This window comes from Nannobrachium achirus (assembly GCF_963921795.1).
Source record: "Nannobrachium achirus genome assembly, chromosome: 24".
Taxonomy (NCBI): domain Eukaryota; kingdom Metazoa; phylum Chordata; class Actinopteri; order Myctophiformes; family Myctophidae; genus Nannobrachium; species Nannobrachium achirus.
Genome location: NC_137831.1, coordinates 26793456 through 26806035, shown reverse-complemented (window position 1 = coordinate 26806035; position 12580 = coordinate 26793456). Strand labels below are relative to the sequence as shown.

Genomic DNA, 12580 nt, shown 5'->3' with positions numbered 1-12580 from the left:
GGTTATACTTTATAGGAGGCCCATTCGTGAGGTCTTACATCGGTAAAATACCAAAGACGCCTTTTGATAAGGGCCAGAATCATGGCACAACACAGAGGTTTGGGGTGACATTGCACATGAGCACTGCACTGAGAATCTTGGATGACGCCCATGTCTAAAGGTCCTCGTCGAGTTCTCTCACTTTGTGGCCGTCATCTCGCTTTAATTTCTATTCTGTAATTTTTTTTTTTTCTGGTACTCGGGTGAGTTTGCCGTTGTTCTCTGGATGATTTCCAACAAAGTCATCTGTCTTCGTTCCGGAAAAAAAAAGGTTTCATGACAGCGACAGTGAGCGTTTTGATAATTTATTAGCAGGATTGTTAACAGTACAGGAAGTATAGTCAAAGGTTATGCTGAAAGGATAACACAAAAAGCTTGGTTCCATTGCGGTCCATTGTACTCAATTCATCAGTAACTTAACATTGGTGGTCCGAGTGCTGCTGGCGCGTGAACAAATCCCGGCACTGCTGTGCTTTCTTTTTTGTTACGTCCTGCCTGAACGTACAGTAGAGTGAGGTGTCAACTTTTAATGCTATTTTTTCCACTTCATCGTACGACAGTATGGCATGGTGAAAATCGCTGCCCTACGAGCTCACAGCAGTGAGCCAGTCGGTCGGTCGGCTTCTTTCATAAATTTTTGGTCTGTGTAAAGTTCCAAAAACGAGGACGCCAGGTTCGAAAGCGGTTAAAACCGCTCAAGTTGAAATAACCAAAAAGAGAAACGCACCACCACACTCTGGCGAACGGCCGAAACACGAGGGGAAGCCGTCATTCATAGTCCCGCCCCCTTTATAGTACCTTTATCATCTCTTCACGAGACGATATCCGGCAGATCCAGGCGCTGCTGCTGCTCTGCCAACGCCTCCATTTTGTCCGACAGCGCCGAGTGCACGGGGCTGACGCACACCTCCTCCTTGCCGTTGGCCTCGCTGTGCTCGTAGCAGCGCGGCGAGTGCGGCGGCGCGTGTCCGACGCCGGCGGTGCCGCCACCCGGGTTGCCGGCGGCGGGCGGCGGCCGCCTGTTGAGCTGGATAACGGTGGTCTTGGACGCCACCGAGTGGCCGTTCTCCGCCGACGGGTGCTTGCAGTGGAACAGGATGAGGAAGCACCGGTAGAACTGAGATTGGAGAGGGAGAGATGAGGGGGGAGAGAGGGAGAGATATCGTGTTAACTCATTTAATGCCGTTGAATGACTTTCCCGAGTTATTCCCAATAGTCCAGGCTGCCACCGACAAGATGGACGGGTTGATTATTTTTGTCTCTGGACGGCACACTTTTGAAAAACAGACGCTATTCGTGCACAACTTTGCAAAAGCTTACCTTTCCCACGTGGAAAGGTTAACTGTTTCTGACAGCAAATGCACAGCTCTTATGGTTTTGTCGGTAGAATCTCCCTTGGTTGCCATGTAACGGCTTTGTTGCGACCGTCAGGTCGTAGTTACTATCAAAACCTCGACCAGCTGTCTGTCAAGTCTGTCTGTCACACGTCACACTTTTGCCCTGCTCATATCTCCGCAACCGTTGCCCCGATCCATACCAAATGTTGCACACACAGTCCTTGCCTGCCAAACTACAACCTCCACCCATCAATTCTCACATGGCCCTCTTCTAGCGCCACCATGAGGCCGATTCTTGCAAAACACATTTCTGGACACTGCTCCTACACATTTTGCCCTAAAATCACGCAAATCGGTACACACATGCTCTACACTCATGTCATCAACATGGATCTGTCCTATTTAGCGCCACCTTCAGGCCGATTTTTTAAAACACATTTTTGGACACTACTCCTACAGATTTCGCCCTAAAATTACGCAAATGGGTACACAGTATGTCTACACTCATCTCATCAACATGGATCTGTCCCATATAGCGCCACCATTAGGCTGATTCTTTCAAACACATTTTTGGTCACTACTCCTTAGGGATGGGTATCGTTAAGATTTTAGCGATTCCGATTCCGATTCCGGTTCTGCTTATCGATTCGATTCCTTATCGATTCTCTTATCGATTCTCAGCTGGTCAGAAATAGTGGCCAATAGTCTTTTCTACCTCCTCCACTCCTTTTCTTCTTTTTCTAGAGAGGTTTGGGTTATTTTTATTACTGTTTTGGGTGCTTATTTCCCACACAACGGTGTAACAAGTAACTGTTTATTAGTTATTTTAGCACACGGTGCAACACACGCATGCACACACACACACACACACACACACACACACACACACACACACACACACACACACACACACACACACACACACACACTACAACATCGGGAGCACAGCACCCCCCCCTTGCAGCGCCCCTGGAAACACCCTCAGCACCCCCCTTCCAGGCTGTTCCAGCGCCCCTGTATAAGCCTACTCTCTGTCGGTCGCGGAGCTGCTGCTGTACACAACTAAAGCAGAAGCACTGTCTTCAACAGTTTGGATCAAAGGATTTACATACTTTTCTTTCTTGCACATGTGATATAGGGGAGCATTTAGCAACACGGAGCACATTGGACATGTAGCGCGTTTTGTAGTAAGAACGTGGGAGGCGGCGGGGCTTGCAAAACAAACTTTTTTGGGCACTCTAGCTCGGCGGGAGACTTGTCCGTTAATGCAGTGAGCTTGAGTAACTAACAACTTAACTAGGAAAGCTGACGCCTCATTATCAAAACATGAACATTCTCGTGAAATATACAGCCAGACTTTAGAACGCCTCTGTTTAGACAACATGTTGGCTGAGCCTGCGTCTAAACAAGGCAGCGCGGCGCGTGTGTTATGTCATCGCGCATATGCAGGAATCGATAGCAGAATCGTTAAGGACGTTGGCTAACGATTCCATGGAACCGAACCACGGGCAACCGGTTCTCAACGAGAACCGGTTCTCGATACCCATCCCTACTACTCCTACACATTTGCCCTAAAACCACGCTGCGACCTAACGGTCGCTTATCTCCCGATTAGGGGGTCTTACTGGTGTACATATCAGATCTATTCCCTTTCAATTGTACATGCATTATTTAATTTTCATTGTATTGTTCCTTTGGCAATGTAAACATATGTTTTCTCATGCCAATACAGCCCCTTTGAATTGGAAATTGAGAGAGAGAGGGGGAGAGAGAGAGATGGGTGTAATTACAGTTAGTGTACATTCACCACTGATGTTGACTTCTTCGTTATACTACAGATACACACACACACACACACACACACACACACACACACACACACACACACACACACGGATAAAGTCACTTTATTAAAGTAGTTACAATGATTGTGATGCTTTATTAACTACTTATGAGTGTGAGAGAGTTACAGTGAGAGAGAGATGGGTGTAAATTACACCCAGCTAATGACAAAATTATTACACAGTGTAATAATGGTTAGTGTATATTCAACAATCTACAAGCTCAAAATCACGCCTGTAGATTATTCCTATTAGCTTTTGGGGGAATTTGACTTCTGGGAATTGTAGTCATGGCAAGATGGCTGTAATAGATAGATATCCCTTGGTGTCGCCCCAATTACCTCAAAACCACACAGTAGCTTGAGTAGATGTACTCTGTTACTTTTAACCACTGGTAATATTCACATTCGCATTCTGAAAGAGTTTGATTTTTGCTAGATGGAAAATATGTAAATTTGGCTTCTCCGTCATAAATCAAAAAGTACAGCTGCAAACAAAGCAAATAGCGCGCCCAGGCAGTCGAGGGATTGTGGTGCGAGCTCAAGACAACACAAAGCAATCTACATCAAAGCGGCGCCGGGTTGCAGCGCACAGAACACACACTCCAAGGTGAGATGGTTTGTCCTATGGCGTCTGAACATTATGAGCGGCTAAACATGCAACGGCTGTGGTAGTTAGACAGTGTTATTTATATATAAAACTCAGCACAAAAAGAAAGGAAACATATTAATAATTAATTATATCTCCCCTTTAATAATACCAAATTGTATTGTGTTTTATATAATTTTTATCATTGATTCGTCACCTGTACAACAAGGTACAGCTTGCAAGGATCTGGCATTCGTGGAATGAGCAACACAGGCAAACACCAAAAGAACAGTAATGCAGGCCTGCCAGGCCATTTTCACCATTTTTGGAGGGACGCTACCCACGAGTTTGGCTGTGTTGCTCCTCCTTAATTATGCCAAATGGTATTGTGTTTGATATCATTGTTATCGTTGATTTCTCACCTTTACAACGAGATACAGCTTGTAAGGATCTGGCATTCGTGGAATGAGCAACACAACCAAACGTGTGGGTAGCGTCCCTCCAGAAATGGTCAAAATGGCCTGGCAGACCTGCAATACTTTTCTTTTGGTGTTTAAATCAATCCACCACGGCACGCCGTTTTCCCCCCCGCGACGGTCTTTTAACAACACCTACGGATGAACATAATGGATGGATAATATTCTATTAATTTCTAAAGGCAAGAGCAGAGCAGATGATTAACCTAGCTTAGCCTACATCTGGCAGTAAAAGAGTTATGGGGAACATGTCTGAGGACCAACTGCCTTCACAGGCCTACAGTTATCACGTCCTCAACAGCAGGAAGGTGGCAGCAATTACATGCTGCCAAATCAATCCTGTTCAAGTCAATAGGCCACCTTCCTCCTCTGTCATAGGCCCGCTCGTTACCTGACATGAATTGCAAGTGGTGGATTGATTTAAAGTGCTAACCCCGTCCACTTCTGTTCCTGATGGCTGGGCCAGGGGCATGCGCGGAAATGTCAAAACAAGCCTTTCTTTTGACAGTTTTGTCATAAATTAATCGTCCAATTGTGTCACCAGAAAGTTGTGAAAATAGACGATCTACAAGCGGGGTTTACTTATTCGCCAAAGTCTCGTTGAGGCATCGGGTGACTGAATCATCTGTGTGGCCGTGGGCGGGGGGCGGTGTGTGTTAGGGTGACTGAATCATCTGTGTGGCCGTGGGCGGGGGGCGGTGTGTGTTAGGGCTGCAGCTATCAATTATTTATTACCTTTTCACACCGTCCGTTGTGAGCTTGTACTGTAGATCAGTGGTTCTCAAAGGGGAGGGGGGGGGGGGGATTTCCTTTTTTCTTTTTAAAGGGTAGACTATGACCGTGTGTGTGAGAGAGAGAAAACACTCCATTGTAAACAATGCTGGAGCAGGGTTTTTTCATTCTCCTCCAACTTTAGAACCATTTGTCCGATTGACAATTTTTTTCTTCTTCTACGGTATCACAGAGGCTGTGTCTGTTTGCGTGATATGGCCTTTCCTAAAAATGGTGTGTGTGTGTGTGTGTGTGCGTGTGCGTGTTCTGATCCCTCCCACCCCCAGGCATCCTGCTGATGATGTCCCTGTGCCGGGAGGTGGACGTGTACGAGTACATCCCGTCGGTGCGGCAGACGGACCTGTGCCACTACCACGAGCGCTACTACGACGCGGCGTGCACGCTGGGCGCCTACCACCCGCTGCTCTACGAGAAGCTGCTGGTGCAGCGCATGATGAGCCCCGGCGCCGAGCACGACCTCAAGAGGAAGGGGAAGGTCACGCTGAGCGGCTTCGGCGCCGTGGACTGCTCGACCGCGGACCCGTGAGCGCTGCCGAGGACCCGTGAGCGCTGCCGCGTGCGCGCCGCTCCAACAGCTGACCGCGCGTGTTTGTGTCCATACGAGCGTGGATTTGTTTGTTCCCCATGTGAGCACGGCGACGCAGCCACCCCAGTGGTGCTGCTGTTGAGCAGGCTTGAAGTGAATGGACGGGGATTTTAACATTGTTCCTCTGGTTCATATACTGTAGCTTAATGAAATTTTTTATTTTTTTGATTTCCATTCATAATCTGGCTGCGTTCTGCCGCAACAACGGCAAAGATCTGTATAATACAAAAGGGTTATAATAATCCGGGAAAACCACCTCCGATATTACTGACACTTTCAAAAAAAGTGAAGTTCTGTGAAGTATTACGTCTACATTTAGAACCACTCCTGAGGTGGTAGGGACGTCAACAATAAATAAATCACTTTTTTTTAATCTACAGGCTTGTAGTGAGCTTGTTAGATTGCGAACGTTTGAAAGTGAAAGTTCCCGGCCGATTCCTTTGGATCGCCACGGCCATGGCGAGGAAGGTTGGGATTTTATCACGTTGGCAAAGAGGAAGGTGGAAGAAACTGTTCAAGTCTAGATGAAGAGGATCACATTCTTCCATGTCATCGAGATCACATGGAACGTTTCGGGATTATCCATGCCTTCTTCAGTGTGAACTATTATTAACAAGCCGGATCAATTCCGTTCAAGTCAACAGAGCCGCCTTCCTCTCAAGTAGCTCTCGCTCGTGGCGCGTTCCGACACAAATTGCAAGTGGCGTATACATTTTTAAGTGTACACGCTTATCCCTGTCCTTTTCTAATCATGATGTGTGGAGGGTTGGGTTGTTGTAGGTGTCAAAAGGAAGAATATTGACAATTGTAGTAGCTGGGTTACTCTGGGTCTGTGACCGATCACTTGTTTTAGAGCAGCGCCTGAATTTGGTGCTGACCGTTGGGTAAGAGCCCAATACCTCCCTCTGTTAAAAGTATTAAGTGTTAATGTATTAAGGCGTATTAGCCAGCCAGGGATCCTTTTAACCCTCTTGCCCTTTGTCTGTGACCCCATCAACACCGCTTTGGGAACCATAATGACCCGACAGAATGTCTTCGATGGCAGCTGATGGTGGAGGAAGAACCAGGACGTATAGTAAACTTTAGCCGTGGTGGACAAAGTCTTCAACCCCAGTGCTGGAGTCACAGTGTAGATATACTGCTGGTGAAATATGAACTCGACTACAAGTGAAACATTGTTCTGTCAAGTGGAAGTTGCTCTCCACTATCATTTCGAATAGATCTTAACGTAAGGTACTGTACAGCAGTGGTCCTTGAAAGGGTTCCTAGGGGGTCCCCAGCAAAACGTGTTAATATGGCAAATTACAAGTGAGCTTGTAGCTTACCAAGTTTTCATTGGTACACTCTCAGAGTTACAGACCTGTTTTGGTCATTAAGCCATTCAGGGCTATCTCTGTATGCGCTTCTGGTAATAGTATTGTTTGCTCATTTTGTATGTCCGTGGCAAAAAAATATATATATAATTTTGACAAAATGTTCACCACAAGCCAACATGGCGATGACCACTGGTTGGAGCAAAGTTTTGAAATCATTTTGAAAAGAATCTTGAAAAAATAAATAATAAAAATAATAAGAAAAAACGTGAAAGACAGCGAAAGCAAAGCAAAAGCGTCCCCACAATAACAGAAAACTGAAAAGACACTAGTATAGAAGCATGATTTTTTTTATGGATCCCTGAGGTCATCCATGTGGGTTCAAAACCCGGTGCAGTCTCACTAACTGTGTGTGTGTGTGTGTGTGTGTGTGTGTGTGTGTGTGTGTGTGTGTGTGTGTGTGTGTGTGTGTGTGTGTGTGTGTGTGTGTGTGTGTGTGTGTGTGTGTGTGTGTGTGTGTGTGTGTGTGTGTGTGTGTGTGTGTGTGTGTGTGTGTGTGTGTGACAGACATTTTGTTGACGGGCAGATGTTGGTACAGTTGTGGAAAGTAACTAAGTACATTTACTTACTGTAAGTACTGTACTGTGGTTAAGTACAATTTTGAGTTATTTGTACCAGTAATTACAATTACCAGTACTACATCTCAGATCCATATATTGTACTTTTACTCCACTGCAATGATATTAACATTTTAGTTACTAGTTACTTTGTAGATTTTGATTATTGTTACAAAACACACATTAACCACTTGAGGCGTATATACATTTTGGCTATTCACCGTGTCAAATAGCCGATCTACAAGCAGAGCTTGTAGATCGGCTATTTGACACGGCTTTTTTTTTCAATTGATTGTTATGCATTTGAAAACGTGAAACGGGACATTCTGCATTACAAGTGCTTTTACTTTTGGTACTTTAAGTACATTCTGAAACACTTTTGTACTTTTACTCAAGTCAATTTTGGAGTCGGGTCAAGTCAATTTTGGAATTCCAGACTTGTAAGGCTGCAGCCACACAAAAGTACTACCTATGAGAATGGATTCCCCATTCCGCCAATGTATGTCAATGGGAATGGAGCGGGTTTCATGCCAGTAGAGGACTTTGCGTTTATGCTGGAGCAGATAAATTCTCCGGTTTTCCCCCTTTGTCCAATCGGATGATTCAAAAGCGGAACGGGAGGGGTTCTGGAAGTGAGTGACAGGCGCGTCACTGGCTTTGGGACAGAATGCGCTCTCTGCGTTTTTAGTCAGCCGCGCACAAAAGGAGTTTATCCGCTGGCGACTATACTTTGATTACTGCTTACTTTTCCATCACTGCCTGTAGGCAGGGGTTGACACTAAGATCTCAGAGGCACTTGCCCGTCGGGCAAGTACAGGTCATGTTCTACTTGCCCTCAGGTCATGGCCACTTGCCCTCATAATCGTAAAATTGCAATTTTTTTAATTACCGTTCATTTGAACTTTCTACTTGCTGTGATGTTGCTAGTTTTTCAATGTAAATGGGTCCCAGAAAATTAGGATGGTTCCCCAATAAAACATTTTTAAGTGTTGTGAGCTTGTAGATCGGCTATTTTCCCTCTTTATTATAACTAGTCCTTACCCGTTCAAAGATATGAGCTCCGAAATGTGCAGTGTGTGGGTTATGGGATGTGCACTGTGCACACGGTATATGAGGGATGGAAAGTAACTTTAACTGGTACTTGCATGATAATATGTAGGAGCATCAATGTAAGAAATACCCGTTTCGTTTAATGGCTATGTGTGTGTGTGTGTGTGTGTGTGTGTGTGTGTGTGCAGCGGTTTGGACCGTGAGACCATCCGCAGAGTAGTCTGTGTTTCTTTTTGAGAGGGTCGGTCCGCCTGAAAAACGCGTTTTGGAACCAAACGGTTACGTTTTGCGCGTTTGTGACGCCCTCTACGGGTGGAATTGGAAATGCTTCTGGGGATTCGTTGAGTAAGCCACCCGCAACCTGTGGCAGAAATTCAGTGTTGACTCGACGTTTTGTTTGTGATTTATGGCTATTGTTTGCAAAACGGGCCCCTCCCGCTAACTTTGGAAGCCCGTTACGAACGAACGGTATGGACTATCAAAATATCCCTTGACTATGTTCATTGCATGGGTTCAGAGATCATGTGTACCCATTTTCGTGACATTTGAAGAAAATATGTAGGAAAAGGAGCAAAAAGTGTGTTTTGGAGAAAATTCAAAATGGCGGAAAATCTATCCTGACGCAAATGGGCGGGGCCTATATGGGGAGATGCATATTGACCCAAGGAATCCAGGGAAAAAAGAATTTTACTTTTTCGACCTACGGTTCAAGAGTTACAAGGCAAGTAGGCCGTTATAGCGCCACCATGAGGCAGAGTGGAAATGCTTTTGGGGATTCGTTGAGTATGCCACCCGCGACCCTTGGTTAAAATTCAGTGTTGACTCGACAATTTGTTTGTGCTTTACGGCTATTGTTTGCGGTCCCATCCTGCTAATAACTTTGGAAGCCCGTTACGAACGAACGGTACAGACTATCGACATATCCCTTGAGTATATTCATTGCATGGGTTCATAGATCATGTATACCGCTTTTTGCGACATTTGAAGAAAATATGTAGGAAAAGGAGCAAAAAGTGTGTTTTGGAGAAAATTCAAGATGGCGGAAAATCTAGCCTGGCGCAAATGGGCGTGGCCTATATCGGGAGATGCGTCTCGACCCACGGAATCCAGGGAAAAAATAATTTTAATTTTCCGACCTACGGTTCAAGAGTTACAGGCCGAAACGTAAAGTGGACTGTTATAGCGCCACCATGAGGCCAACTGACAAAGTTATTTTTTATTTAATCCTTGATATCATTATAAATCTCCTCTCAGAGTTTTGTAACTGTAGCCCCTATGGTTTGCGAGAAAAAAAATATTGAATGTGAGTTTTTGCGATTCCCATTATAAGTCAATGGGAAAAATTAATTCACTAATAAATTAATATCAATTAAACGATTTGTGAAAGTGAAAAAAGGGCTTCACAGTTGTGTCAGGTGTGTTCATATGCTAATGGTGATGCGATTTCAGATCAATTGCTCCAGCCACTGAGGAGAAACGCTGTGACAGACAGACAGACAGACACTCAGACACTCAGACACTCAGACAGACATTCGCTAAATTATATGTTAGATATTATTTGGCTAATGATTGTTTTTATAATATAGTTTGTTGATTACTTTTTATGAGGTAATGGGCTTTTTTCTTTATTGAGGTATTAAAGGTCTTAAGTCCTTAAATTATGACTTCACGGTCATCTGGGGAGTGACTGGGGACCCTCCCAAAATCATTTGGCGACCTCTCTGGGGGTCTCGGCCCACAGATTGACAACAACAACATTATCTTCCCCGTGGAGAAACTGAAGAGGATGTTGTAGAATGTAGATGGAAGTGGAGCAGAGATTGTTGTTTGCGCTAGTGTTTACTTTTTACAAACAGTGATTATCTTTGAATGATTTATAGACTACTTGTGTCACAACGTGAATAACGATCTGAAAATAATGCGTCGCGTGTCGGAGCGATAGTGTGCGACTAGCTTTGTTGCGTGGGTCGCTGCAAGCAGAAAGAGACGGGCTGCATGCCGCGATTGCCGCGGCAGACCTTCTCTGGAGAGGAGATTGATCCTGCAAACGGTTTCGCTGAATGTTTTGCGCGAATGAAACCCGCTGATTTTTAACTAGTTGCAGCTGGCCTGGCCCGGGTGAGTGGGTGCTGCTCATCATGTCTTCAGCTGCATAACGTGAGCTGGTAGATCAGCTATTTTCAACAGAGCTTGTGCGTGTGTGTGGGGACTTGGGGAGGGAGGGACTTGGGGAGAGAATGGGAGACGGACTTTTGTCCTGTTCAATAATCTAAAGAAGACGGATATCTCGTTATGTTTCTCAAAATGCGCACCTGCCCGGTCGGGCAAGACGGTAGCAAACTTCACCTGCCCGACCTTTTGTTTTACTTGCCGCGGGCAGGCGCTAGCGTCAACCCCTGCTGTAGGGCATCTCTGCCTCCGACGGTGCCTATAAGTCCCAGCTGTGGGGTCTACAGCTGGAGGCCATCCTTGCCTGGTGTTGTTTTGCTCCTTATGACCCTGTGTTTGTGTGTGTGTGTGTGTGTGCACGTTTGCATGATAATGTGTGTAATGGCTTCCCTCTGGACAGGGGAACATGTATGCTCTCCCCCAGATTGACAGCTCTATTCCTCGTGCATGGACTCCTTGGGGTCTGAGAGCCAGCGCTAGAATGATGGCTTCCTAACAAGCACTTTATAAAAGATGGCATCCTCATCCTCATCTGCCCATGTCAGTTTGGTGTAGATTTTTGACAGCAATTCCTTTTGGTCTTTTGAATAACATTATTATTATAATAAAGTGTATATATATAGCAGCTCTAAGATCATTCCATTAGATGGATACGCAATTACCACGATGAGTGTACGCATTGTTACGAAGGAGTTGCTGTTCATTTTTATACATAAAGATATACGTATCACTTGAGTACTTGGCGTGAGCTGCAGTCAATCTGAAGTGATAAACTCCTCTCAATGCTGCTGTGAAGATACCTGTGGTTGGATTGTATGCGTTGCCGATGTTGGTGATGACATTCTTGTAGACAACAGCGTCAATCTGAAGTGATAAACTCCTCTCAATGCTGCTGTAAAGATACCTGTGGTTGGATTGTATGCGTTGCCGATGTTTGGTGATGACATTCTTGTAGTGATGATACTAGAAGGTCTAACTTGTCCACCCAAACCAGCAGAAAAGGCCACCTTGGGTTGGTCCCTCAGTTCCTGCACCAATTGGTTGTCAGTAGCTTTCATAAGTGTTTCAATGGTGGACAGCTGAGCAAGGTGTGCTTCACTTTCTTTCTCTCTGGCATTCAGTCTTGTCTGGTGGTCTGTAACCTGGTTCTCTGTGGCAGTTAGTCTGGTCTGGTTCTCTGTGGCAGTTAGTCTGGTCTGGTGGTCTGTAACCTGGTTCTCTGTGGCAGTTAGTCTAGTCTGGTGGTCTGTAACCTGGTTCTCTGTGGCATTCAGTCTGGTCTGTTGGTCCATAACCTGGTTCTCTGTGGCATTCAGTCTGGTCTGGTGGTCTTTTTCTTCCCCAGAGCAGAGAAATGCATCTACAGTATTAACCACTTAAAGCTTTCACTTAAAGCTTTCCTCACAATACAGCTCACAATACAGATGCTGGGGCATCTGTATTGTGAGGAGTCCTCCGCTGCTGCCTTCAGCTCTGGACAGTATACAGTCTGCCAGGGATGCGATGCCCAGACGGTTGGTGGCGTCAATCTGTCCTTTGAGGAAGTCCACACACATCTTCTTCACCGGCTCAATTTGGTACTGGTTGGCTGCGTCCAGCAACGACTGGACGTTACTGCTGTTCACTGAGATCCTGGCTGTGTAGATAAACTCCACCAGCAAGCCAATGATTTCAGGCTCAGCACTCCTCAGCTCCACCTCATGGGCTGTGGAATCCAACATACTGGTGGTGAACATGAGGCTGAAGAAGTGGCTGGCTGCATGCAGCCAGCA

The 12580-nt window shown here is 45.5% G+C and overlaps 1 protein-coding gene across 1 annotated transcript in view; it reads left to right on the top strand.

Annotated features, from left to right (window-relative positions):
* The window catches only part of LOC308280187 (beta-galactoside alpha-2,6-sialyltransferase 2-like), a gene marked incomplete at both ends in the record, with an annotated part of 47116 nt that extends 41517 nt beyond the window's left edge, over positions 1–5599 (top strand). The window contains one exon of the mRNA XM_080720450.1: positions 5340–5599. Coding sequence (XP_080576576.1) covers positions 5340–5599 — 260 coding nt within the window. The remainder of the gene's footprint in view (positions 1–5339) is intronic.
* Between the last annotated feature and the right edge of the window lie 6981 nt (positions 5600–12580).